The 27,884-nt window shown below is 41.0% G+C and overlaps 1 protein-coding gene across 1 annotated transcript in view; it reads right to left on the bottom strand.

Moving 5' to 3' along the window:
* Nucleotides 1-22,337, bottom strand: part of MMP21 (matrix metallopeptidase 21) — a 258,746-nt gene extending 236,409 nt beyond the window's left edge. Inside the window, exons 1-4 of the mRNA XM_044055561.1 lie at nt 22,259-22,337; nt 21,749-21,849; nt 12,791-13,190; nt 12,476-12,754 (exon numbers count right to left, since the gene is read on the bottom strand). Of these exons, the coding sequence (XP_043911496.1) occupies nt 12,476-12,754; nt 12,791-13,190; nt 21,749-21,849; nt 22,259-22,337 (859 nt within the window). The remainder of the gene's footprint in view (nt 1-12,475; nt 12,755-12,790; nt 13,191-21,748; nt 21,850-22,258) is intronic.
* Nucleotides 22,338-27,884: the final 5,547 nt, after the last annotated feature.

Below are 27,884 nucleotides of genomic sequence, written 5' to 3'. Positions count from 1 at the left end.
CTGCAATTTAAATTGTAGCTTGCTACAGATCACCCACAATGTCCCAGGACCCCCATTCCACGTTTCTGGAAACACTGGGAAACATAAAGGTCATACCAAACACCCTAATATTGGGTGATTTCAATTACCCAAACATTAACTGGGAGAACTACTCAAGTACTAACTCCCTTGCCCAACATTTCCTAGAATTTATAAACTCAAACACCCTGGATCAACTGGTCAACACTCCCACCAGAGGTGGCAACATATTGGACCTGGTCATCACCAACATGGGCGACCGGTGTTCCACACCGGAGGTCAACCCCTCACTGGTTAGATCTGACCATAAACAAATCACTTTGGACATCCACATTCCGCCCACACCCCTGGACAAGGAAACCACCATGAAAAACTTTTCAAAAGCAAACTTCACGTTACTTAAGACTGAGGCGGAAAGTTTCAAAGCCCCCATGCTAAAGGATAACTCTGTCCAAGCTGCAAAATCCTTTACTAATGCATTCTATGGGCACCTACAAGAATGCATGGATCATGCTATCCCAAGCAAAACCAAGACTCACTCCTCCAAGAAAAGGAAACCAGTCTGGTGGACCCCTGCCATAAACAAGCTATAAATAGAAGGAGGAAACTAGTACAGAAAAGAGTAAAATCCCAAGAAGGGAATACATCCCTGATCAGTATCAGCAAGAAACTATGATCCCTCATAAAATCATCCAAGGCGAACTTCGAAAGAAACATTGCCAAGGAATCCAAAGATAACCACAAGGCATTCTTTAGCTATGTCAAGAATCTAAGTGGCAATGCTCAGGTCTGCTTGGAGTTAGTGCAGAATGGCACAAAATACACTGAACCAACCGATATCGCCAACATCCTGGCACAGGTTCAGTGCAAACTTCACCCCCCTCTCACCCCCAAAAGGGCCCGTAACCATATCAAAAGAATATAGAGCCCCTGAAATCACAGACACTCAGGTTAAAACAGCCCTCTCCAAAGCCAAAAACATAGCATCAGTGGGACCGGACTGTGTCCCAGGCTGCATCCTACATGAGCTCAAAGACGAACTAACTCCTCTCCTAAACACACTATTCAAACTCAGCCTCTCCACAGGCTACATACCCATAGAGTGGCACACAGCAACAGTTATTCTGCTCCACAAAGGTGGAGCCACAACAGACCCCAGGAACTATCACCCTATAAGCCTGACTAGCTTGGTCTGCAAGGCTATGGAGCGCATCATCATGGAACTCATTAACAGAGACACTGGGAACCTCCAAACACTTGACCCTTTCCAGTTTGGCTTTGTTAAGGGCAGACCATGCCTCCTAAACCTGGCGGACTTCTTTGAGACAGTTGCCAAGGCTATAGGTTCATAGGTTCATAATAGGCTATCTGCCCTAGGGCATTTATAAGCCTAGCCAGAATGTGTTTGGCTTTCACCACCCATTTTAAATTTATTTTGCTATGCCCTTTTTCGAGGTTAGTATACTGTGCCTCTGTCTAAGTGTGACGCAGAAGTGATACCCGAGGTAAACCTATGATCTCCCATCCACTCATCAAGATTCCTCTTGAAGAGAGTCAATGAGGGACTCTGCCTAACCTGGACTGGGATTTTATTCCAGAGTGAAGGGAGCCTCTGGGTTATGAATCTGTCCCTCCAGCATGTCCTATTTATTTCAGTGCTGAGGTTCAAGTCTCGAGCGTGTAGCTCGATGGGATTTGGATTTTCTGAGGTGCAGCATGTCCATTAATTCCAGGTTGGACATGGCTTTATACGTCAGGCACAGATCGCCTCTGAACAGGCAGTATGCCACTGAGTAGAGCTGGAGTTTCTTTAACCGGGCAGCATATGGCATCTGTTTGAGCCCTTTGATCCTCTTGGTGAGGTACTTTTGGGGTCTTTCCAGTTGCTGCAGGTGTCTGGTAAGGTACATCCCAAAGGGGCATTGTACTCAATTATGGGCCTGATGAGGGATGAGTAAAGAGGCACGATGACCTCCCTGATCTAGATGTGAATCTCTTCATGATTAGGTGGGCTATATAAAATGTTTTTCTAACCACTTTGGCCACGTGGTTGTCAAATGAGAGATTGCTATCAACTTGGGTCCCCAGGTCCCTAATTATTTCTTCTGTACTTAATGGATTACCACCTATGTGGTAATTTGTGGCATTTTGTTTTGCCAAAGGGGATGACTATACACTTTTGGCATTTTGCTTGAGGCCATGGCTCTGGCACCAGTTGTCTGTTTCTATGAGGCCCTTTTGGAGGATGCTTGTGTCGGCTGGAGAGTCGATTATGGTGCCCAGTTTGCAGTCATCTGCGAACTTGGTCAGCCACAGTCCTTCCGTGTTGGCCTGTACCTCCGAGAAATATATACCGAACAAGAGAGGTCCCAGGACTGAGCCTTGTGGGACACCACTTGTAACTGGTTTGAGTCTGACATGGCTCCAGCAATTCTAACCATGTGGGTTCTGTCCTTGAGCCAATTTGCAATCCATCTAGTGACATAGGGGTTTATATTTAAGCTGGTGAGCTTATCTATAATGCCCGAGTGGGGTATTGTATCGAAGGCTTTTGCCAGGTCCAGGTAGGCTGTGTGGACCACCTTCCCCTCGTCAATGGCCTTGGTGACTGTTTCAAAGAAATCAACCAGGTTTAAGAGGCAGGATCTGCCCTTAACAAAGCCGAACTGGGTAGGATCCAGTGTTTGTAGGTCCCCAATATCTTAATTTATGAGGTCCATGATGATCCTTTGAATAGCTTTGCAGACCAAGCTAGTCAGGCTTATGGGGCAATAGTTTTCAGGATCCGTTGAGGCACCACCTTTATGGAGAGGGACCACTGTTGCTGTACGCCACTCTTTGGGCACATATCCTGTAGTAAGGCTGAGATTGAACAGTAGTTTTATGTTTGCGTTTAGCTCTTTTTGGAGTTCATGTAGGACGCAGCCCGGGACACCATCTGGTCCCATTGATGCTGTGTTTTTTGCTTTGGAGAAGGCGGCTCTTACCTGAGCATCTGAGATGTCAGGGGGGGCAGCACTCTGCTGGGATAGATATTTGCCCTTTTGGTGGGGAGGGGGGGAGTTTGTGCTGAACCTGTCAGCTAGGATGTTGGCAATGTCTGTGGGTTCGGTGTATTTTTTGTCATTTTGGACTAATTCTGAGCATATCTGGGAATTACCACCCAGGTTCCTAACATAACTAAAGAAAGCCTTGTGATTATCCTTAGTGTCCTGTGCAATTTTTCTCTCGAAGCTGGCCTTAGACAATTTTATGTGTGCCCGTAGTTTTTGCTAATACTGATCAGTGATGCCTTCCCTTTTTGGGATTTTGCTCTATCATTTAGTAGCTTCCTCCTTCTATTGTATAGTTTGTTTATGGCTGGGGTCCACCAGACAGGACATCTGCCTTTGGAGGATTGGGTCTTGGTTTTATTTGGGATCGCATGATCCATGCATTCCTGAAGGTGTTCATAGAATGCGTTTATAAAGGATTCTGCGGTCTGGGCCGTATTTTCCACAGGCCCGGGGGCATTAAAGGATTCCACCTCAGTTTTGATGAGTGTGAAATTTGCTTTAGAGAAGTTTTTTATAGACGAGGGAAAGGTGGTACACACAGCCTACCTAGACCTCGCAAAGGCCTTCAACACCATTCCCCATTCTGGTATTATAGACAAGCTTACCAGCCTGAACATAAACCCCCTATATCACAAGATGGGTTGCATTCCCCAGGGCTCAGTCCTAGGACCCCGCCTGTATGGCATATACTTCTCAGAGGTACAGGCAAGCACAGGAGGACTATGGCTGACCAAGTTTGCAGACAACTGCAAACTAGGGGCTATAATTGACTCTCCAGCTGACACAGACATCCTCCAAAAGGGTCTCACTGAGATGGATACCTGGTGTCAAAATCATGGCCTCAAGCTAAATGCCAAAAAGTGCATAGTCATCCCCTTTGGAAAAAACAAAGTACCCACAAACTACCACATAGGTGGTAGTCCCCTAAATACGGAAGTCATAATAAGGGATCTGGGGACCCAAGTAGATAGTAATCTCTCCTTTGATAATCACATTGCCAGAGTGGTTAGAAAATCCTTCTATGTGGCCCACCTAATCACAAAAGGGTTCGCATCCAGATCAAAAGAGGTCATTGTGCCCCATCTACTCATCACTCATCAGTCCCATCATAGAGTACAACACCCCATTTGGGATGTACCTTACAAGACACCTGCAAGAGCTGGAAAGACCACAGAAGTACCTCACCAAGAGGATTACTGGCCTCAAACAGATCAGAGGATTACTGGCCTCAAACAGATACCCTATGCAGCTCAACTGAAGAAACTCCAGCTGTATTTGGTTGCATACTGCCTACTCAAAGGTGATCTCTGCCTGACATACAAGGCCATGTCCAACCCAGAATTGATGGACATGCTCCACCTAAAGAAAACCTTATCCCCTCGAGCCACACGCTCTAGGGATCTAAACCTCACCACAACAATAAATAGGACATGCTGGAGGGATAGATTCTTGTCCCAGACACTTCCCATGCTTTGGAACAAGATTCCAATTTACATTAGGCAGAGCTCCTCGCTAACACTCTTCAAGAGAAACCTTGACGAGTGGATGGGAAACAGAAAGTTTACCCCGGGGATCACTTCAGTGGCTCTGCTGGACAGAGGCACAGGGAACTAATCTAAGGGGGAGGCGGCGAAAGCCAACACATTCTGGCTAGGCTTATAAATGCCTTCAGGCAGATAGCCTAGTACCTCCCTATGAACCTATTAATATGGCACAGCAATTGATGAGAGTGTTATTATTTTCTCTACTCAGATCAAGGTGGTTATAAGCTGGAAACCTCCCTTTCATTACAACACAGAGGACAAATGTTCATGAGAATACTGACAGCTTATCAGAAGACATATTACACTTTGTGTGCACTGAAATACATCTATAGATAATGAGATTGCTGGTTTATACAAGTGCTTAAAAGACTGTCACTGAGCACTCTTTCATTCACTGTGCCACCTGTGATAAAACAGTGTTGCTGTACATTTGGAGTCAACATTAAATTTCAGAAACATTACAGTATTTTAATGTGTTCTACACTTATAAACCAATTTGATTGGTTTAGTGGGATGACAAGGCTCAGAGCCAACTACAAAGCATATTTCATGGTTTTCTTGTCTACTGCACGTCTAATGGATACCAAAGTAAATAAGTGCCACAAGACCATAGTCCTTGGCCACTTCTACCAATTGGCCTATTGCATGAAGTGAATCTTACCTGGCAAACAGTGTCAAAAAAAGTGTGTCTACTGTTCATTAATCAAAATGCTTGAGTTCTAAGTAAAATAACTTTTATATTTTGACACAAACCCATTACCATGAGAACACAAAATCTCTAAACATATGTACAGAAGGGTAATAGAATTCTTGAAACTAAACACCCATATGAAAAACACATTCTTACACTGAGGGTCTTTTACTGCTCTTTTATACATTTGTCTTGATTTATACATTCCCGCTCCAGAATCACTCCAGATTTGAGAAAGCGCAGTTGTTCTCAAAGCATGCAAAATCGATCAATCTGCCTCTGCTACCCATTGATATTAACAGAGAATTATTAACAGCATTTCAGGTTTTAACACATTGCTAGAATAAGCAGCAAGCAAGCAAATAATGGTCACATGTTGGTCAAAAGTTAGGTTCACTGCTCACACAAGTTCCCAAATCCCAAAAAACTGGGTCAGTTCTTAGATATGTATTGTTAATGTGGTAGTTCTCTGGGGTAGATAACTTCTCAAAGGATACAAAAATTCATGTTTTGGCATTTAGTTTCGGTTCATTATTTTAGCACCTGTTATTTATTTGGAACAAACCTTCCTGCAGGATGGCTAAGTGAATTGGGGATTCACTGACTGCTCCTAGCTTGCAGTCATCTGTAAACTTAGTCAGCCAGAACCCTTTGGTATTGACTTTTACTTCAGAAAAATAGATGCCAAACAAGAGAGGTCCCAGCTTAGAACCCTGGGCGATTCCAATGGTGACTGGTCTCTTTGTGGAGGTAACTTCCCTTGTTTTATTTACCTGTATCCTGTCTGTGAGCCAGCTAGCAGTCCAGCAGGTGGCATAGGGATCTATTCCTAGTTTATTTAGCTTTTATACTATGCCTAAGTGGGGAATTGTGTCAAAAGCTTTGTCCAGGTCAAGGTAAGTGATGTGTACTGTTTTGGCTTTGTCCATTGCTTTGGTGACCTTTTCAAAAAAATCCACCAGTTTGAGTAAGCATGACCTATATTTGATGAATCCTCACTGATGGGTCCAGTGTTTGAAGGTTCTCTACGTCCTGATTGATCATTTCCATGATAAGTCTATCCATCGTTTTGCATGTGAGCCTGGTCAGACTTATGGATCTGTAAGTGCCAAACCAATATTAATAATACAAAATTGTAAAATAATATAGGAATAACCGATGACGTGAGTGCGGTATATTGAAGGGTTTACCTTTATATCGTCGATCACATATGAACGACCGGCCACATTGTCGAACCATTTCTGCAAAACCAGAACCGCAAAACTTTTAAAAAGTCAAATAAATATCGAATTTTGACATTTCTGGCCGTGCCACACCTCCAAACCAGTGCTACCATGGGTCAAAAAGGGGGCGAGATTTTGCTGTTTGGATATGTGGAATTCGACATTCGGGATGTTTGCACTTCGGTATTCACCGAAGCGGGGTCGACCATAGTGAGATCAACATTATGAAGGTAAACCATATTGAAGATTTACTCATGGCTGGCGTGGTTTAATCATGGGGGCAAAGCCCGAGTGATTAAACAAAGCCACCCATGGGAAAAGCTTCAATATACTACACCATGGAGTCAGTTATTCTATTATACAATGACATTATTTAAGAAAAAAATGACTTACTTTTCTTAAATAATGTCTTTGTATAATGGCACCATGTTATTCTTCCCCATTGTTTCCAGGTTGTGCTCTTTGATTATATATGTGTATGGGACTTGCATTCCCAGGCTTGCGCAGTTCATCACTGACTTAGCAAGCAAGCAATGGAGAAAGGACAATCTCCATTGCTATTTTTTTTTTTTTTTATTAAAGAAAAAAATGTAACCTCCCAACAGTTTAGAGGTATGAGAGAGACAGGAAAAATCAAGGAAAATCAGGTATGTTTTAGTTTGTAGAACATACCTGATTTTTCTTATATTTTCTGTGGTTTCATACGTACCTTTCGATCTTTTATTTAAAAAAAGAGTAAGTCTGCATTTTCTGAAGAAAGAGAGTCTGAAACTAAAATGTCTGTCATTATTTAGTGATTTTGTTCCTCAGTGATTTGTCGGAAAAAAACAAATTTTATGAGGAATGAAGTCACTAAATGATGCCACACATTTCAGTTTGAGTTTCTTTCATTCAGATTAATGCATGTTTAGCATATAATAATAGATAAAAAAAAGTCTGGCCACTCGATACTTTAGTGGCCGAACTTTTATTGTTGGTATATTCTCGATTTACAACTGGCACGCTGGTTGGGCTGACCAATCAGCACGCTCCTTTTTGAATGTTAATGGCCAGTCATTGTATAATAATACTCTTCCCCCTTTATACTACTTAGTTTCCTTTCTTGTTTTTCCATTCTTTTCTCTACCATGTCTTTCTGACTAACTTTGGCTATATGAGGTACATATTTGATTTTGTACAGTGTTATGTATATTTTAGTAATTGCTGTTACATTGCATCAAAGACAATGAATTGATTTAAGCTTGTCAGCCCTATGCTGAATGATCTTATACTGTGTTAATTTTAAAATTGCATTATTACTTGATTGTTGGATCATTTTTCCTGAAGACACCAGTGAAAATGGGCCTGCATTGTTGGACTGTCTCAGTTAACAAAAATAAAATGTGTACTAATGCCAAGCATCCAGCAATTCTGGCTGAGACCTGTCAGATACTGGTGAACTGAAATAAAACGCGCACTTTGAAAATATATAAGGTTATAAATTATACATCACATTATTCATGTTTTATCATGAACTACATCATTTGTGAAAAACCTTGAAAATGCAATATTTTACCACAGTGGCCTTTGTGTGCCTAACATGGATGAGGACACATAGCCCTCAACTTGTTTGCTCAAAGTTTCTGGGCTAAAGCAAAATGTATGAGCAGAGGCTCTCAAAATCAGGGACAAATTGCAAATATAACACACTTGAAAAGTTAATGGAATAACAGGTACTGAATCAAAGTATGAAGTTTGAAAGTCTGGTATTACTAACCATCTGCAACCCTCAGTAATTTACCATAAAATGGAAGTCAGGGACAGTTGAGAGTTATGCATGCTTCAACAAATTGTACTTTTCCATGCTGTAGATTTACTTAAAGTGTTCTTGTCTGTATTTATTTATAAAATATTGTTTAGCTGTTTATATTACAACAGCAGTTTTAACAAATGAAATACATTCTGAGAATTAGTGAGTGCACATTATGGGGAAAGGAGATGGGCAGCTGCAATGCTGCTGTGGTCTTTTTATTTCTTATTTTTCTCCTTCAATCTTATTCCATTCTGAGAATGAGCAAGAACTAAAGTAGAGTAAAATATAAAGGGGAAGCAAGCATCTGACAATATTCTCCAAATAGCAGTTGTGAAAACATGGGCATGTCTGTGTCTGTGAATAGTAAGACTGTAGGGTGCAACAGGCAGTGAGCTTTGTGCGCCTATCATATACAGATAATTTGACCATATTCAAAATTCTGGCACACTAAGTTATCAATATAGTCACATTACCACCTCTTCCTACTAAACTTAGCAAGCAGGATTCATGGAGACATACTAATTAATGGTTATCTCCTGATATGTTGCTCAGGGACAGCCAAACCTGTAGTATTGTAGTAGGGCTGGAAGTATTGCATCACTTAGTCCAATTCATTTATGCTTACTTGGGGGCAGGTATAATGGTCAGGGAACTGCCTTCTTAAAGAGCTGCATTAACTGGACCCAACCGAGTTTGGTTTCTTCAAGGGCAAGTCATGCTTACTCAGCCTGGTGGACTTTTTCTAGAATGTCACCAAAGCAATGGATGAGGACAAAATGATTCACATTGCCTCTCTTGACCCGGCCAAGACATTTGATACAATACCCCACTTGGACATTGTTGACAAACTCAGGAAGTTAGGTACAAACCCATATGTCATTTGGTGGATAGTCAACTGGCTCACAGACAGGACCCAGGAAGTTAGAATTGGGGAGTCCACCTCTACAAAGAGGTCAGTCACAAGTGGAGTCCCTCGGGCATCAGTCCTTGGACCACTCCTTTTTGGCATTTACTTCTCTGAAGTCAAGGTCAATGTTAATGGTCTCTGGCTGACTAAATTTGCAGATGATTGCAAATTAGGAGCTGACATTGAATCCCACACTGACACAAATGTTCTCCAGTAAGGGCTGACACAGACAAACAACTGGTGTCAGAACCAGGGACTAAAACTAAGTGTCAAGAAATGCATAATAGTATCTTACCCTTTAGGAAGTCATCCACCCTTGGTAACTACCATATTGGCAACACACCCCTCAGAGCTGACCCAGTAGTCAATGACTTAGGGATGCACATAGACAGTAATCTAGCCTTTGACCATTACGTGTCTACAGTTGTGAGGAAATCATTCTATGTTGTGCAACTTATAAACAAAAGTATGGCATCTAAGTCCAAGGAAGTAATTGTTCCACATTCATCAGACTTGACATTGAGTACAATGCCCCCTTTGGTATGTACCTAACCACGCATATCCAACAATGGGAATGTCCACAAAGGTTCCTCACTAAAGGAATGCAGAGCACAAATTAAATGCCCTATGCAGACAGCCTCAAGGCTATATCCCTGTATTCTGTCTCCTACAGGCTTTTGAGGGGAGCTCTATACCTGGCATACAGGGCATTGTCAGACCCTACTCTGATGGACCTCCTGCATATCCACAAAACAGAGCAAGAATTACTCATTCTAAAGACTTAAACCTTTGCTGTGATATAAATAGGACCTGCTGGAGAGACAGGTATGTATACCAGAGATTACCCTGTCTATGGAACAGAGCTCCTCTCTAACCCAATTCAAGTGCAACTTGGACAATTGGATGGGCAACAGGAACTGCATCCCTGGTTTGGCACCTATGTCACTAATGGACACAGGCAACCTGTAAATGGTTAATCTCCCAGGCCCTTCTTATAAATGTTTCATCTCCTAAGCCCCTGCTTACACTTATCAAGGGTATCAGAACTTGTCAGAGATTTCAGATGCATGACTAAGCTTAAAAAAGCCCTTGTGGTCATTAGCCTAGTAAACACCTATGAACATCAGGACACTGGAGACGCACAGCAGTGACAGGCTTACACATAAATTATCATGCTTTACTAAATAATCACATCTGGTCTATCTAAAAACTTGCATGGGCCTAGTATGAGACTATGCAGTTAATACATACCAGTCAAAGTCATAATGATGGAACATATGTACACTAACATGAAAGATTTTCTTTCCTCTTTTCTTGGAAAAGAGGCTGAAGGCCCTGTAGCACCAGTTTTCTCTGTTATTAGAGGAAGAACTAACTTAATTCAGAAATTTCAACTTATGTGCAGAGTGACGAAGGCATGAAGCAGATTACATTAGACAATGTGATTACAAAAGAGGGCAATTTATCTGGTCTGTATATCTGTGTGCAACTAATATGTGAAAATGCATTTAGAGTCAGAACCAACCACCCACTCAGAGGAGTCCATAACTCTGTGCGATAAAAATACTTTCTGAATTCCAAATTAATGCGAGTACACACACACGCTGCATTTGATATCACTGCATCCTCCCCTGTTTTTGTGTGTCAGTTTCACTCTTTTAATATTCTCGTTGCATCTTGTGCACTATTACACTTTCCCTCTTTATCTGTCTTCTAGTGTTCAACGTACACGGCTTCACCAGTTCCACATGCTGTTATTCTCCTTTTCCTCTACCCCTTGATAGCCCTAATATCCTTCCTTTGGATGCTTTTCAGTTGTTTCATATCATTTTTCTTGCAGAGGTTTCCAAAACTGCAGAGTATTCAAGACTTTGTGTCCTTAACATACAATAAGTAGGGATATATGCATCTCTGGAGTCTGTGCTCCACAGAATATAGCCCAGCACTTTATTTGCTCTTCCTGCTCCTCTCTGAACCTGTGCTCAGGGATCCAGGACTAGTGCGATGATCACTCCTAGGTCACTTCAGCCTGTATCTCTCCCAGTTTAAACCCCCCTCATTTATAGGTGATCTATGGTTTGTCATGCCCAGAATGCAGAACCTCGTACTTAGCTGCACTGAATGTCAGTTTTCTACCCACCTGTGAAGGACATCCAAGTCCCTCTGCATGGTTTTCACACACCTGGAATAGTGTCCCTGATTTCCTGTGTCATCTCCAAATAGGATCAGTCTGTTATTCCCCCTTCTTCACCATATGAAATGAATATGTTGACTAGTGAAGACTCAACGCTGACATAGATGGCACTCTATCTGACACAGGTAACACTCTATTCATTACTTTTATTGCCGATGACATCCTTTGCTAATCATTACCCTATGAGTTCTTCTTCCTTATACACTGACTCCTGTACCCAGTTCATAACGCCCTGGTCCTAACTCTTTTAGCCACTGAGTTATGTGCTGTTGAGTCAAAGGTCTTATTGACATCCGGCTGGACCATATCCAAATCACTCTGATATCCTATTCTTCTGTTACCCAGTCACAGAACATAATGTCTTTTGACTAGCATTCCTTGGCAATGAGGAGAAACTGGTTGGTTTCTAATTGCTTTGCATTAAAAGGTAGCACACCTTTCTTTCAGGGTACTTTCCATTACCTTCCTAGCCACTGGCATTAGGTCAACTAGCCTTTCATTGTTTGGACTGGTGCTACCACCTCCCCCTGAAAAAAAGGGATAACTGAAGCTGCTTTCCAGTCATTTGGTACTCCACCCCCCACCTCAATTACATTCGTAGAAAAGCTTTCCATGAGCACTTCTGCCATGCTTCTTGCTGGGTTTTTGAGGCATCTGACTAGTATCCTGTCTGGGTGCTGAGCATTTCCCTTTAGTAAGCCAATAAGTTAATTTCTTCCTTCTCTGTCTACTCCTATTGGTGCTCCCATCTCTCATATCCCTTTGCCTTCCTCCCATCTATGCAAAGTACTCTTCCTTCTTGCTGTCATGCTATTATAATGACACTGAGTGGGATAAAGCTACTTTGGAATGGGAGGCATTCAGGAGCTTTTTGAATTCCTATCTGTGCCAACTTCAGTATGAACCTAATTTTTGAGTTATTACTCTGATATTGTAAATTAAATACAGGTCAGACTATCACTGTAACCAAGAAATTGCATAGTATTGTAACAGAACTGTAGTATAATATACAGTAACATGATAACAATAAAGTGGCAGCAATATCCATACCTGTACCAAAACCCAGTTTAATGTCAACCATATATTCTGGAGAAGAAACATCTTCTTCAAAGTCTAAAGGAATAACTTCGCTCCACATTCTAAATGCCAGTTTAAAAATGTATCTCTGCTCCTCTGTGGGTAATTGACTGCTGTACCCTTCACCTATCAATCTCCACTTAAGTGTTCTCTTTGAAAAAGTCATTCCCCTCATTTCTCCAAGGACAATAAGGCTTCTCTTCTGACGAGCAGGGGGCATCAGTAGTTCCCAAAATCTTTTTTTACGGATTACTCGGGTGTGTGTTTTGTTACTCATGTTCTGGTTGCCTGCCTCTGAGTTGTTCAGAGTTGTTATGTTACTGACAATGGGCATTTCATTGTAGGAAGTTTGTTGTTGGGTCTCTGTTAAATTTTCTTTTTTTGCAATCTTATCAGGAACTCCACATCTTGGCCTGTTCATTGCAGCCTTAGTGGCTTCATCTAGTTCTCCAGTTATACGTAAACCATTGGCCCTTTGAAACTCTTTAAGTGCCATTACATAAGATGATTTATCATTTACATTTCCTCTGGAATTACTTTCTAGCTTTCTTGCTGTAAATGTCTCTTCCTGTACACCATCAAAAACATCTCTTGACTCTTGATTGTTAGTTGCTGATGGAAGGGCATTTGGGTCAGAATCCTCTTCCCACTTCACTGGTCTTATCCAGCCATATTTAGAAAGAAATTGCTAAAATAAAGAAAAATAAAGAATAACAACTTAAACTTTTAAGGCAATAAATTAAAATGCATGTTGAAAACAGTATACTTTTTGTCTCAATAGTCTTAAACTTATTTAGAGCTTCAAACTTTCACTGACAACTCAACATTTTCCTTCAATATCTTGTTTTGTAATGTGTCTTCAACCTACATACTATTGATAGTGCATGGCGGAACAGAGTTCATATAAAGTCACTATTTGCTTGTAAAGAAGCTGTTCAGCATGTTTGAAGTTATTCAGCATATTATAAGAAAGGTTGAGCACCACAGTTTACAATGTTCAAACAAGCTATCTACCTATCTATATATACAAAGCACAAAGTAAGTAAGTGTGACCACTAGGCTGTCAAGCAAACACATACACTTTAATAAAAATCCAATGAAGTAAACCACAAAAGAAGATAAAGTCTAACAAAGTAAAACACAGGGATAATCCCAGTTAAGTCCAGCGAAATAAACTACAAAGATAGATCAAGATAGTACAGTTTTGTACCTACCATAAATGTAGATGTCCGATAGATATGCAACTGCAGTCCTTACATATGGGTTGTCCTGCCTCAGGCAGCCCTCCGTCGGCCGGATTCCAAAGTCTGGGTCCGGCGTCGGCTGATGTTGCCTCCTCCCCGACGTCAGAGCGGCTGGGGTATTAAAGCATCAGCCGACGCCATCTTCCTCAGTGTTTCTTGCCCCAGATGCCAGGTGCCCTCCAAGGAAGGCCGAATTTAGAGCTGGATAAAAAAAAAAAATTCCAGACATACACAATAGCAATAAACAGATACACCATAACAGATATCCCCAGCAAAGTATAAAAGGAGGGAAGTGGACCCAATACACAGAGGGATAGGAGGGAGGGAAAACCTGACTGCAGTTGCATATCTATCGGACATCTACATTTATGGTAGGTACAAAACTGTACTATGTCCTTCAAGAATGCAACTGCAGTCCTTACATATGGGTTGAATACCATAGCCAAGCTGGGGGTGGTAGGCTCTAAGATAAGGATGGTGTAGCTAAAATGCCCTGCAGGACTGCCGAAGCAAAGCCTGCTAGGGATCTGGAGTATAAAGGCAGGTTGTTGTGCTTGGAAAATGTATGCACAGAGCTCCATGTAGCAGCTTCTAGAATGTCCTTTGTAGCCACCCCTCTTAGGAAGGCTGTGGAGGTGGCTGTAGCTCTGGTGGAGTGTGGCCTGATATTGGCTGGCACACCCTTTCCATGGAAAGAATAACAGAATCTGATGCAATGTCCAATCCATTTTGAAATTGTTTGTTTGGAAATTGCCTTTCCTTGCACTCCAGGAGCGTATGCTACAAATAGTTGGTCAGATTTTCTGTTGGCCTTTGTTCTGTCCAAGTAGTAGCGTAGTTGTCTGTGTATGTCCAAAGTGTGCAGCAGCTTTTCCCCTTTATTTTGAGGATTGGGGAAGAAGGTGGGCAGGTGAATTGCTTGATTTAGAGACACCCTGGATATCACTTTTGGCATAAAGGAAGGATTGGTTCTTAAAGAAACCCTGTCCTGATGAAAAATGAGAAATGGAGGTACTGCCATGAGGGCCTGTATCTCCGAAACTCTTCTTGCTGAAGTAATTGCCAACAGGAAAACTGTTTTCCAGGAAAGAAATTGCAATTCTGAAGATGCTGCTGGTTCAAAAGGAGGAAGAGTTAATTTTTCCAACACGAAGTTGAGGTCCCATGCAGGCACTGGTGGTTTTCTAGGGGGTTTGATATTCTTTATCCCTCTTAGAAATTGTCTTAGTAAAGGGTGTGAAAACACAGGTGGATCAGTGTTGTAAGCTGCTGAAATTGCTGAGGCGTGTATTTTTATGGAAGAATAGGATAGTCCATTATGCAGCATTTCTGCCAAGTATTCCAGTATCTGTGGGATGCTCATTACTGATGCATCCTGTCCCTTGTTGGTATTCCAGATGTTGAATCTCTTCCATTTGGCTGAATAAGTCTTTCTGGTGGAAGGTCTGCGTGCTTCCAATAATATCTGTTGAACTTCCTTGGAAAGAGAGATATGGGTAGAAATCATGGAACCCTCCAGGCTGTCAGCTGCAGAGTTTGCAGGTTGGGATGAACCATCCTGTAATTGTGCTGAGTCAAGAGTAGAGGCCATAGAGGCAGGGGCCACGGGTTGGTGCAAGTTATGCTCCTTAGTAATGGATACCAGTGCTGTCTTGGCCAATCTGGAGCTATTAAGATGCCTTTCGGTTGCTCTGCTCTGATCTTCAGTAACACCTTGGTCATTAATGGTAGAGGTGGGAATGCATATATTGTTAGAGAGTTCCAGCTGAATGAGAGAGCATCTATTCTCCAGGCTTGTGGATGGTGTGTCCTTGAGCAGAACTTTTTCAGATGATGGTTGAGGTGGGAGGCAAAGAGATCTATGTCCGGCCTCCCCCATGCATGAGTTATTTGAGCAAAAATGTCTGGATGCAACATCCATTTGTGCGGGTCCAGGATGTTTCTGCTTAGACTGTCCGCCAGAACATTGTCCCTGCCCAGAACAAACTGGGATTGCAGCTGTATGTTCAGTTTCAGGGACTTTTCCCAAAGAGTCATTGTTAGTCTGCAAAGGGGGTAAGAATGAGTACCTCCCTGCTTGTTTATGTACCACATAACAGTGGTGTTGTCTGTCTTTATTAGCAGATGGCCTTGTTGAAGATATTTTCCGAAGGTCTCGATTGCATGAATTACTGCTAACATCTCTTTTTGATTGATGTGTAGATGTACTTCCTGGGGGGTCCATTGCCCTTGAATGCATCTGCCCTCCATGTGCGCCCCCCATCCATGGTCTGAGGCGTCTGTTGTAATGGTTTGGCTTGCTTGAGGTTTGTTGAAAGGCGTACCTTTATTTGACTGGCTTGCTTGGGCCCACCACAAAAATTCCCTTTTTAGACATGGGATAAGTGGGATAATTGCTTCTAAGTTGTGGCTGTGTTGAGACCATAGACTTTTTAGGTACCATTGCAGTTTTCTCATGTGTAGTCTTGCCAGTGGAATCAGTAGAATGCAAGATGCCATGAAACCCAGGGCCTGCAGGATTTTCCTTGCAGTCATCTGGGTGAGCTTTGCTAGGCTTTTGAAGTAATGTGGTAATTGTTCTTGCTTCTCTTCTGTGAGGTAAGCCATTTGTGATTCTGTGTCTAGTTTGGCTCCTAGAAAAATTATTTGTTGGGATGGCAGTAGTCTTGATTTTTGTAAGTTGACTGTGTATCCCAAAGCCTGTAGTAAGTAAATGACATAATTCAAGTTTTTTGTCAAGGCTTGTTTGCTGTCCGCTTGTATAAGGCAGTCGTCCAGGTAAGGGTATATTTGTATCCCCTGGAGTCTGCAGTGTGCAATTACTGATGCCAGGCATTTTGTGAATACTCTGGGCGCAGTAGACAAGCTAAAAGGCAATGCTGAGAATTGATAATGCTCTGACCCTGCAAGAAATCTGAGGTATCTTCTGCAACTGTGTCTGATTGGGACATGCAGGTATGCCTCCTTGAGGTCCAGAGTAACCAGCCAAGACCCCTTGCCCAGCATGGGAAGGAGTTGCTGTAGCGTCAGCATTTTGAATTGTGGTACAATGAGAAAAGTGTTTAGAGCGGACAAGTCCAGTATAGGTCTCCATTGCTTTTCTTTTCTTGGAACAAGGAACAGTCTTGAGTAAAATCCCTGGCCTTGTTCCTGAGGAGGAACCTTTTCTATTGCTTTGATTTTTATCAGCTTTTGAAACTTGTTCGAATGCCTCTGCCCTTTGATTCTGTGGCAGGTTTGGCATGCCTTGTCTTGTTGGTAAAGTATGGAAGTGGAACCTGTAGCCTTGGTCTATTATGTCCAAAATCCATTTGTCCTTTGTTAAGATGTGCCAATTTTTTGAAAATAAGGATAATTTTCCGCCTAAAGGTGCTTCTCTTTGAGCCTTGGTTGGCGGTGTCAAAGTCAAGTCATTGTGATTGTCCCTGTGGAGCAGGGGATGTCCCTGCGCCACCTCTCTGGTTAGTCGGTTGCCATTGGCGTCCTCTGTAGGAGCCTCTGTATTGCCCTCTTCCTCAGGTACGCCTGTTTATTCCCCTTTGAAACTTGTCAGTGTCTGGAAAGGACCAATTCTTAGAAGGCCAATTCCTGCTGAACCTTGGTGGCTGAACCTGGAGGAAATCCTTCACTGTTTGCACTGATTTAGCCTTTTCCTCAATTGATTTCAACACATCTTGAGCATTAGCACCAAATAGCTTGTGTTTTTCCAGAGGAGCATCTAGAAGCTTTACTTTAACATGATCTGGCAATGCCTGTTCTTTCAACCATGCATGTCTACAAATGACTGCCCCTGTCATAGCTGCCCTACATGAAGCTTCCAATGCATCATAACCACACTGAAGAAAATGATTGATAACCTGCTGAGTGTTATGGACCAAGTCCTGCAAGGCCTTTCTATCTAAAGGCTCAGGAGAGGCTAACTTTTTCTGCAAATAATCCATCAAGAAATCCTGATACTGAAACATATGAAAAAGGCAATTAAGGGCTCTCATGGCAAGAGTGGTGGAGGTATAAACTTTTTTGCCCCACCTCTCCAGGGACCTAGCTTCCCTGTCTGAGGGCAAAGGATTTTTGGCCGTGGATGTGGCCACCCCTTTGGGCCCCTGGGAAATTGTTTCTAGATCAACAGCATGGGCCTTAAAGAAATGTTTGTGAGTTTCAGGAACCCTGTAGTATCTGTCCGGCTTGACAGGAGCAGGGGGGAGAGAATCAGGGGAAGCGCTCGAATCTGAGTACACATCATCCAGTACATCTAACACTGGAGGGATAGCTAAAGGCCTGTGTTGGGGAAGCTTAAGGAAGGTACGAAGCCGTTTCCTGGAGTCGGAGAATTCCTGACCTTGCCACTGAAAATGCTCTCTCATGGAGTGGAGAATTTCCCCAAAAGAAATATCCTCAGGAGGAGAGGCAGAAGGAATAGATTCCTCTGCATCAGAATCCTCGTAGGCCTGGAAGGACTCTTCCTGGGTATCTGAGTGATCAGAGACAGCAGAGGCTTCATCTGAAGAAAGGGTGTCTGTATGCTCAACCCTGGGCCTTTTGTCAGAAGGTGGCTGAGAACCTCTGTCAGGATGAGCCTGGGAGCCTCTGATTAAGGAAATTAAATCTGCAGCTAGAGTCATGATTTGTTTATCAGTAGTGGGCTGAGGCAAAACTTTAGGAGGGTGAGACTTAGCCTGGCTGGCAGGCTTAGCACGTGTGTAGGCCTTGATAGACATAGACATAGGGGGCCTAGCTGCCCCACGTGCTGGAGTCACCTTGTCCACCGGAATGGTCTCAGGCAAATCTTGGGCTTCAGTCTCTGGAGGAAAATCAACAACTGGCACCGGCGCAGGCTCTGGGGCCGGAGTGATCGGTAAAGGGGTGTCGTCAGTCCAGAGCGGTGGAACAACTGCCTCAGAAGAGACCGATGCACTCGCGGTAGTTTTTGGCATGGTGTCGGTGGAAGTCACGGGCCGAGAATGTCGGTCCCGGTCTTTCCGTTTTTTGGAAATATGTGGTGTCAGTTGTTCCGACGGCATGGTATAAGAATATTTATCGCCAAAAAAGTCTTCAGCAAACTCTGCCCGGCGCCTGAGAGTGCGCTTATTGAAGCAAGCACAGGCAGCACAGGCCGAGACGTCGTGGTCTGGGCCAAGGCAGGGGAGGCAGTAAGAATGGAAGTCCTTATGAGGTATTTGTTTACCACAAGACAAACAGTTATTAACTTTTTCAGTTTTTTCTGACCGGCTGAGGCAAGAAAAGGTTCCCCAACGGGGTACTTAGCTTTTTGATGACTTTGGATACGTAAAACACAGGAGCTGACCGACCGGCACTTGCGAACTGCTTCTGCTTCGGACACCGCACGGCAAGAAAGACTGAGGAAGATGGCATCGGCTGATGCTTTTATACCCCAGCCGCTCTGACGTCAGGGAGGAGGCAACATCAGCCGACGCCGGACCCAGACTTTGGAATCCGGCCGACCAAGGGCTGCCTGAGGCAGGACAACCCATATGTAAGGACTGCAGTTGCATTCTTGAAGGACATCAGCAAAGTAAAACACAAAGATGAGTGCTTCTGAGTCCTATCTAACCCTTTATCAGATCTGCCATCACTGAACTCCAAGGTCTGTTTAGGTAAGCTAACAGCCAATCAATGACATACTTCAGACACACTTCCTCAAGAACACAATGACATAAATTTAAAAACTACCAATAAAATTAATCTAAAAAGCCTATGCCTCTTGAGGACAGGTGTCAAAGGTATGTTAGCATTGAGTCCAGGAAACTTGTTGGCTTGAAGCTCCACTATCCACTGCATCTCAGCGCATTCCATTTTATCAGTGATATTGCCACCTCGTAAGTCTTCCTTTAAAATTTCTAAGGCCATAAACTGAAAAGCATGACCTAGACATTGCATAATATGTTTGTACAAAGGACTCTTAACATCACACAATCTAATATCATTTATATGCTTTAAGGTGCGATCTTTAAATTGCCTGCCAGTTTTTCCTGTGTAAAACTCTGCAGAAGCTTCACACATGGCAATAAATATGATGTGTTTGGTTTTACAGTCTGCATAAGCACAACAATAATATTTCCTAAAATAAACTGGATGCACAAATTCATTTTTGGAAATAAGGTGTTTACATGATGAACAAGCCCTGCAAGGGAACGTACTAACTCTCATAGGTTGGATGTTATCTCTAAATTGAAGGCCATAACACAAGCTCTGTTTTAAATTTAGATTCCTCTTAAAACAAAAAAAGGGGGGGGTCTCACCTACGACATTCTTGATGGTCAGATCAATCATTAAAGTCTTCCAATTCTTTTTGACGATGTCACTAATGTATTTAACATCAGTGACATAAGTTAAGACCACCCTATGCTTTCGAGTGGTCTGCATACAATTATTGTTCGAAAGGGCTGGGATTATTGATGTGTCAGAGAAAAGTAGTTTGGCTGTATTCTCTCTTTCTAATTGTACAATGGTCATCTCATTATTCATCTCCTATTTAATGTGGCCTGTTTTTTAGTCTCTCCTTCATTCCAGTCATGGCCACATTGTAATTAACTGCTTCAGTGTTTAATCTGGAAGCCTTGTAAAATTGATTCCTCATTACATTTGAAAACACATGACGGGGATGCATGCTATTAGTGTGAAGTATTCTATTCTTGTTGCAGTCTTTCCTGAACAACTCTGTGTGCATAACACCTCTTTCATCAACAGAGATCCTAGTATCTAAAAAGTCCATAGTGGATTTCGAAGAATGTATAGTGGATCTCAAAAAATTCCGTTTTGGTTTCTAAGTACTTCACAAAAGCATCTAGTTTTTCAGGAGTGTCATCCCATAATAAATATCATCCATGAACCATTTGTAAAACCTTACAGATGATATGTATTGATTGGTTGTACTTAAAACAAATTGTGATTCCCAGTTAGCCAGTTCCAGATTGGCATAACTGTTGGCACAGGGAGTGCCCTTAGCAACTCCCCTTCTCTACCAGTAGATAAGTTTATCAAAAGTAAAGATGTTGTTCTCCATTACAAAATCCAATAGAACACCAATGAGATCAATTTTACTGCTGTCCAGATCACTAGTCTTCACCAAGAAATGTTTCACAGCCTCTATACCATACTTGTTCAGTATGACAGTGAATAAACTATTAACAACTAAAGTGACCATCAGGAAATGGACACCATTTTCTAAAGCTGTCACATAATCCTATAAGTCTGTAGAAAATGTCCAGTATCTTTAAGTACCGCTGGTGTACGATCCATTACACCTTTAACTGACGTTCTATGAAAATCGAAATGGGTTCCATGGCCCATCCATTGCCCAAGGTGTGTCTGAAGTATGTCATTGATTGGCTATTGCTTTACTTAACTAGACCTTGGAGTTCAGTAACAACAGAGCTGATGAAGGGTTAGGACATGAAAGCGCCCATCTCTGTGTTTTACTTCATTGGACCTCATCTACCTTTCTGGTTTATTTCACTGGACTTCACTTGGATTATCTCTGTGTTTTACTTCATTGGACTTTATCTACTTTTGTGGTTTACTTCATTGGATTTTATTAAAGTGTATGTGTTTGCCTGACAGCCTGGTGGCCACACTTATTTACTTTGTGCTTTGTATCTACATTTTCCTGTGGGGACCTTTAACCTTCACTCCTCATTTATTGTTTATATATTTATTATAGTTTCCCTTTTATTAAATATCTCAGTTGTTATAATATATGTTAGAAATAATAGTGGTAAGGGCAATTAAATAAACCAAATTATTGTCCTAACTCAGAGTTCTGATTTGTAGTGGCTTCCTGAGGTTTGTTCTCAAGATCCTCAAGAATTGCAGCCTCCCTGTAGGAGACTAGCTTTGTCTGTTTATTAAATTTGCTGGGCTGGGACTTTATATATATATATATATATATTTTTTTTTTTTTTTTTTTTTTAAGGAGGACATGATGCCTTAGAGTAAGTATCAGAATTGTTAGGGAAGGTAGTTGTCTGTGCAGACAATGAACCACACTACTCACTAGATCTCTCACCTCCTTCCCAGTTGCTCCATCTGTTGCAGTGAAGACTAGATCAAAGATGTGCCTCCTCCTCACTGCATTTCTTCTACCTGTTTATATCTAGATTCTGTTACAGATTCTTACAATTTCCTCTCCCTCCTTATCCTGCGCATAGGTATGCATCTCTTAGTTCACTGCTGTAAAATTCACATGTCCCATAACTGTTGTTCTCCTCCTGTTTATCTCTCTGCTAATCTTGCTTAGTGCTGGTACTGAAATTGACTGAAGAAAAAGTATTGAATCTGAGGCTGTTTCAATGGAGGGTGTAGGGCAAACCCCATACCTACATAAAATAAATGTACAAACCAGGAAGAAATTAGTTTTCTGTTTTGACTTCAACAATCTAAAGATTTTGAATTTTGGACAGTACTCATTTTAGTTCTTTTCCAGAACCTGCCAGCTTCCTTTCATGAGTTTGGTTTGCGCACTATAGTCACCCACAAAAAAGCCCCTGCTTACCCACGCAGTCCCAAGTGTACCATCTCAACCTGCTTTCCTTCATGTCCACTGTCTTCAGTCTGTACGTTGCCACTTCCATCTCTTTTGTTCTGTCTGTCTCCTGTCTACATCATTCATCCAAATGCAACCATATCAAACCTGCATCAATTCTACTGCACGTTTCTGTCATGCGTATAGTGTCTGTGTCTCCATCTAGAAGTACAGCTACAACCAGTTCAGATTTATCCAGGCTTCTACCACTGAGCTGTGTTTGCCTCCAATGACAATTCCTTCTGTCATTTTCGTTTATTATATTCTCTCATTCTCTTACTTCCACTTCACTTCCTCTGTACCTCACTAGTGATATATCTCATTCTGTCCTAGTTAAGGTGAAATGGAAACTTGTTTTAATATATCTTCTGGTCCAGCTTTGAACATCTTATTCACTTCCACTCTTAGAATGATACATGCAGGCTCTGGCAGAAATACTTTGATATTGTATATAGTAAAATGACATTTCACATGTCATTATCGGTCTGTTTAATTTGTCTATGTACTACCTTTGCAAACGTTATAAATTTGTGTTGTAAATTCAATACCACAATGTCCTACTGTTTGTATTCTTTACTATGAGTCCTCAGACTTTGCCTGAAAATTGCCCAGTGGAATCACTGTTCTATTGTGGACAACAAATAAAATAATCCTCCTGGACACCTTCCTCCATTTCTGTGTTCACAGCAACAATCTCTCAGTCATACAGTGTTATGTTATAATGGGCTCAGTTATTTATAAACATAATCTGCAGTCCTAAAAAAGGCTGCACCCCTCATGTGAGATTCACCAGCATAGAAGGAGCATGACTTATAAAGATGACTAGGGTTTGTGATGTACTAAGCAAATGCTTGGTAGGAGAAGATTTATTTTTATTTTATTTTTACCTCTGATTTTCACTGCTAGTTTGAACACTGAAAACAGGCAAACTCTATCCATCCCAAGGGGCCTATTCAGCTGTATATTCACACAGACTGTAGACAGGGTACTTCAGAGTTATCTGAAACATTCAGTGATGCTTTGTGATTTACTGTACAACTGCCTGGTAGAAGATTTATATTTTATTTTGTTTTTTACTTCTGATTTTTACTGTTTGTTGGAAGAAAGAAATAGATAGAAGACCGGTAAACTGAAGTCATCCTAAGTGGCTTAGTCATCAATAAATTCATATAGAGTATAGACAAGACATTCCAGAGCATATCTGGATCCATCCAGTGCTGGTTTGTGATTTACTGTGCAGCTGTGTGGTAAGGGAAGATTTCCTATGATTTATATTTTATTTTTGTCCTTTTTTTACTTTTATAATGAGTGAGACTGCAAACAGCAGTGAGCAGAAGATATTGCACACATTCATGCATGACATAAAGTATGTCCAATGTTTTAGTGTGACAGACACAACTGGTAAAGTAAGTCAAGAGTGACTATTAGGAATCACTTGCCATTGTAGCTCAGTGTACTTAATTTAATCTTTATTTGCATATTGTTTGAATAATTTCCTCACTCTGTCTGACTTAAATTACAAATAATTTTAATTTCTTTGAAAGCTGTCATCACTGACTTTGATTTTTTAAATTTTTTAATTCTTTGTACCTAAGAATGGATTCTGTAATTGAGCATGTCATTAACGATTTTCTGAAGCAGAAGTATTTTGCCCAGTGTGCTAATTAATGTGTATATACAAAAATAACAGCTGATAACATTGAAGATGTGTTCCTCATGTCAAAAGTTGGATGATTTGCTTACTATTATTAGTAAATCTAGACTTACTGGAGATTGCACTTGTTCAATTGGCACAGCTTGGAAAACTGTTTTCTGAGGTGCTACAACCTGAAACAGATATACTGGGCTGATACTATAAATAATATTAGGCATACTGCAAAAAGAACACATTTAGAAGTGCCTTCTGCCAGTAAAGATCATACTTACATTGGCAGAGAGGATAATGAACATCGAATAGTGTTGTACCTGCCAGGAGCAAAAATACAGACTGTGAGTAGAGTCTTAGAATGCCTTTATGTAAGGAAGTATGGAACTATTTTTATTCATATTTATTAAAATGGTCTCATCTTCAAGGACTTAATGACTGATAGCAGGGAACTTGCAGCTTTCTTAACATAGCAGGTGTCAAGACATGTTCTTCACAAATGACATATAGAAATGAGAGTCAATTTTTTTTGGACAATTACCTAGAAGAAAAAAATGTCCCATTTCAAGAAGTGGAAATGTGTAGAAGAACATCTAAGTTTAATTTGGGGATTACATATTTATTTAGGTTAGAGTCCACTTGTTAAGACAAGGGAAGATAATTTTTGCAGCAGATGCATTGCAATATTTGACTAATATAACATGGGATTTTTGTCATGTCTGAAATGTAATAGTTCAAAAATAGCACAGACTTAGCTGCACTGGCTGTTGATGCTAGGAGTATTAGTAATTAATTTTTTCGTTGGAAGATTTGCTACGTTTGCATAAGATTGATACTGTTACTGTAAGGGAAAAATGGTTAAAGAACAATGAGTGGAAACCAATTCTGTCAGGGTATTTTATTTTCTGTAACCGACTTTCTAACAAAAAAAATCAGGTGAATGTGTAATGATAAGAATTAAATATTGTTATGATGCCCGTTTACATAATTGATGATAACAGCAATGCTGTAGATTGTGTAACAATGACAGTAAGGACGACCCTGTTACAGATTACAATTGTTGGAGTGCACAGACCACCAAAGTTAAGTGCAGATGACCTAGAGGAACTCCTACATTATTTGCATGAAACACGGGAAGGAAAGTAATAATAGAGGGAGGCTTAAATTTGCCAGAAACAGACTGAAATAATATAAATTGTACAACAATATGAAGGAAAGTATTCATAACATATGTTCAGGAACAATAACTTTTACAGACTGTAAACAAACATAACAGGGAATGGAATATATTGGAAATTGTTTGTGCTCCTAAGGAAATTATTGTTACTTCATGTCAAGTTTTACCACCTTTGATGAGCAGTGATCAAAGGGTTATAAAGATTAAATTACTGCTAGATAATTCTTCCTAAAACAATGTAACAACATCTAATGGTTTTATTGTATGTACAGCACACCAAATAAATCTCCTAGAACACTGCACAACTCTCTCTTTCAATACTACCTTTAATTAACATGTTTTTTCTTTTTTGTGCCCCTGTCTTCTCCAACCAAGCCATTTTTGTACAGAGTCTGCATTGTAAACATGTACACATTTCTCTCTTCTAACATTTGCCTTTTCACGTTATTTTCTGCTGTATTACACATCTGAAACTTAAATATGTTTAAAAATGTGCACATTATGTATACAAAGTGATTGCTAATTGAATTCTTTTGTAACTGGTTTACAACATCTTTATACTGAATGTAACAATTTTATTGGGTGATCCTACTAAGAATTATACAGATATGTATTTCTTTTTCTTTTCTGTGATTATAATTTTATAGCTTTTCTGTCCAGCCCCCAGATGAAAAAAAAAGAGGCATTATAATTTTTTTTGTTATCCATTTTTTTACTAGGTAAGCCCACATGACAAATTGTCTCTTTTTCACCAGCACCCTGGGAGAACTGTCTGGTTAAGTGATTTGCTCAGAGTCACACAGCAGGCAAATGAAGGTGGAAAGAATCTAACTCTATACCACGGGTACAGGAAGCAGCTCATTAACAGCTCAGAGCTTTAGAAGGGGGTGTGAAAAGTTCTAAGCCCGACCAACAAGGTAATGACCTTGAGTCATGAAGTTTACAAGTTATTCAACATATTCTCCCTGAAGTTCAACACACTTGACACATCATGTCTGAAATTTCTGTAACCCTGCCAAAAAAAGTCTGGTTACTGAAATACTGCTCCACTGCTGTAATTACCTCTGAATCACTCAAAAAATTGCCACCCTTTCAAACTATTTTTAAGGTTTGGAAAAAGGAAATAGTCAGATCGAGTAAGAGCTGGTGAGTAGGGTGGATGGTCTATGCACTCAAACCCCAATTTTGTCAAAACATGCATCATTTTGCCAGCCTTGTGAACAGGTGCATTGTCTGGCAAAAACAGAACTCCTTTCCGCAGCTTCCCTCTCCTTTTTTCTTTCAATGTCAGTCATTACAACACCTTCCTGATCCCAAAGCACTGTGGCCATGACCTTTCCTGCTGAATTTTGGGTCTTGAGTTTCTTTGACCTTGGTGAACCTGAGTGCCGCCATTGCATGGGCTGTTGTTTTGTTCAGGATCATAGTGGTGTAACCATGTTTCATCAACAGTAACTAGTTGCTCCAAAAAAAGTTGGCACCCGCTCGATGAAAATGCTGCAAAATCAACTTGGAAATGTTCACTCGACGTCTTTTCTTGTCAGCATTCAAACATTTGGGCACCCACGTGGCTGACAGCTTCCGCATACCCAGCTGCTCATGGATTATAAACGCAACTCATTGTATCTGTAGTGTCTTAGCAATTGTTTTAGCAGATATTCACCGATCTGCCAAAATCAGGTCATGGACATGGTCAGCAATTCCAGGAGTTGACACTGTTTGAGGCCTCCCAGACCTTGCGAAACCTTCGGTCTTGAAACGACTAGTTACTGTTGATGAAACATGGTTTCACCACTTCTTCACAGTTGAATAAGAAAGGCACTTGTCACTCAGTGTTTGCATCATACATTCATGGATTTCCTTTGGAGTTTTCTTTTGCAGGAAAAGGAATTTCATGATGCCTCAGCGTTCCACACTTGAAAATTCCACACTTTTCATTGACATGGTTCAATCAATGATCTGAAACAATGTCAAAACATAGTGCTACAATTCTGCAAATTGGTACTTTACAAGATAAAATAACTCTTTTCAGCTAAAGAGGCAAAATAATGCTCAGAAGTTTGAAAGTTGGTCAGGCTTAGAACTTTTCAGCACCTCCTCGTTTAGTCCTTTGCACTAACTTTCAGATTAATCACAAATGGAAATAATTAACTGTCTTTAAAATAGGCAGGACACTTGCATTCATTATGCCTTCTTCTCAATTAGTTTAGAAGTCCCTTGCCTTGAATTTTGCTCTACTATTATGAACTATGACTATTTACTGGGAAAAGTTTTATGTCACACATTATTTAGCATTATGAAAAAATTAATTTGTGCAGCACTAAATATGTCACATGAAATAATCCCAGGTTACTACATTGTGAGCCCGGTGTGCTCAGTATGCATAGGTGTATGTACATTTGTGTGTGCATGAGCATAGCAACATGCACATAAATACAGTGTCTTTGTGTGCTATTTTCAGGTCAGCTGGCAAAAGGTTAATATAGAATTATGCTGGGTGATTACAGCATCTAGTGGCTGTAGCAGTAAATTTAGAAGTCTGTGTTATTTAGAATATTGGAAAACATATTTTGTGTCAGTTGACATGCATAGCAGTGATGTGACATTAAGGTGATGTACCATTATGATCCTGAACAAAACAACAGCTCCAGACAAGTGACAAGTGGAGTACCTCAGGGCTCAGTCCTGCGACTGCTCTTGTTTAGGATCTAGTTCTCTGAAGTACAGGCCAACACTGAGGGGCTCTGACTAACAAAGTTTGCAGATGACTGCAA

This window comes from Protopterus annectens, chromosome 14.part0 (genome assembly GCF_019279795.1).
Source record: "Protopterus annectens isolate FY-2018-M chromosome 14.part0, PAN1.0, whole genome shotgun sequence".
Taxonomy (NCBI): domain Eukaryota; kingdom Metazoa; phylum Chordata; order Ceratodontiformes; family Protopteridae; genus Protopterus; species Protopterus annectens.
This window is presented reverse-complemented; position numbering and strand designations above follow the sequence as displayed.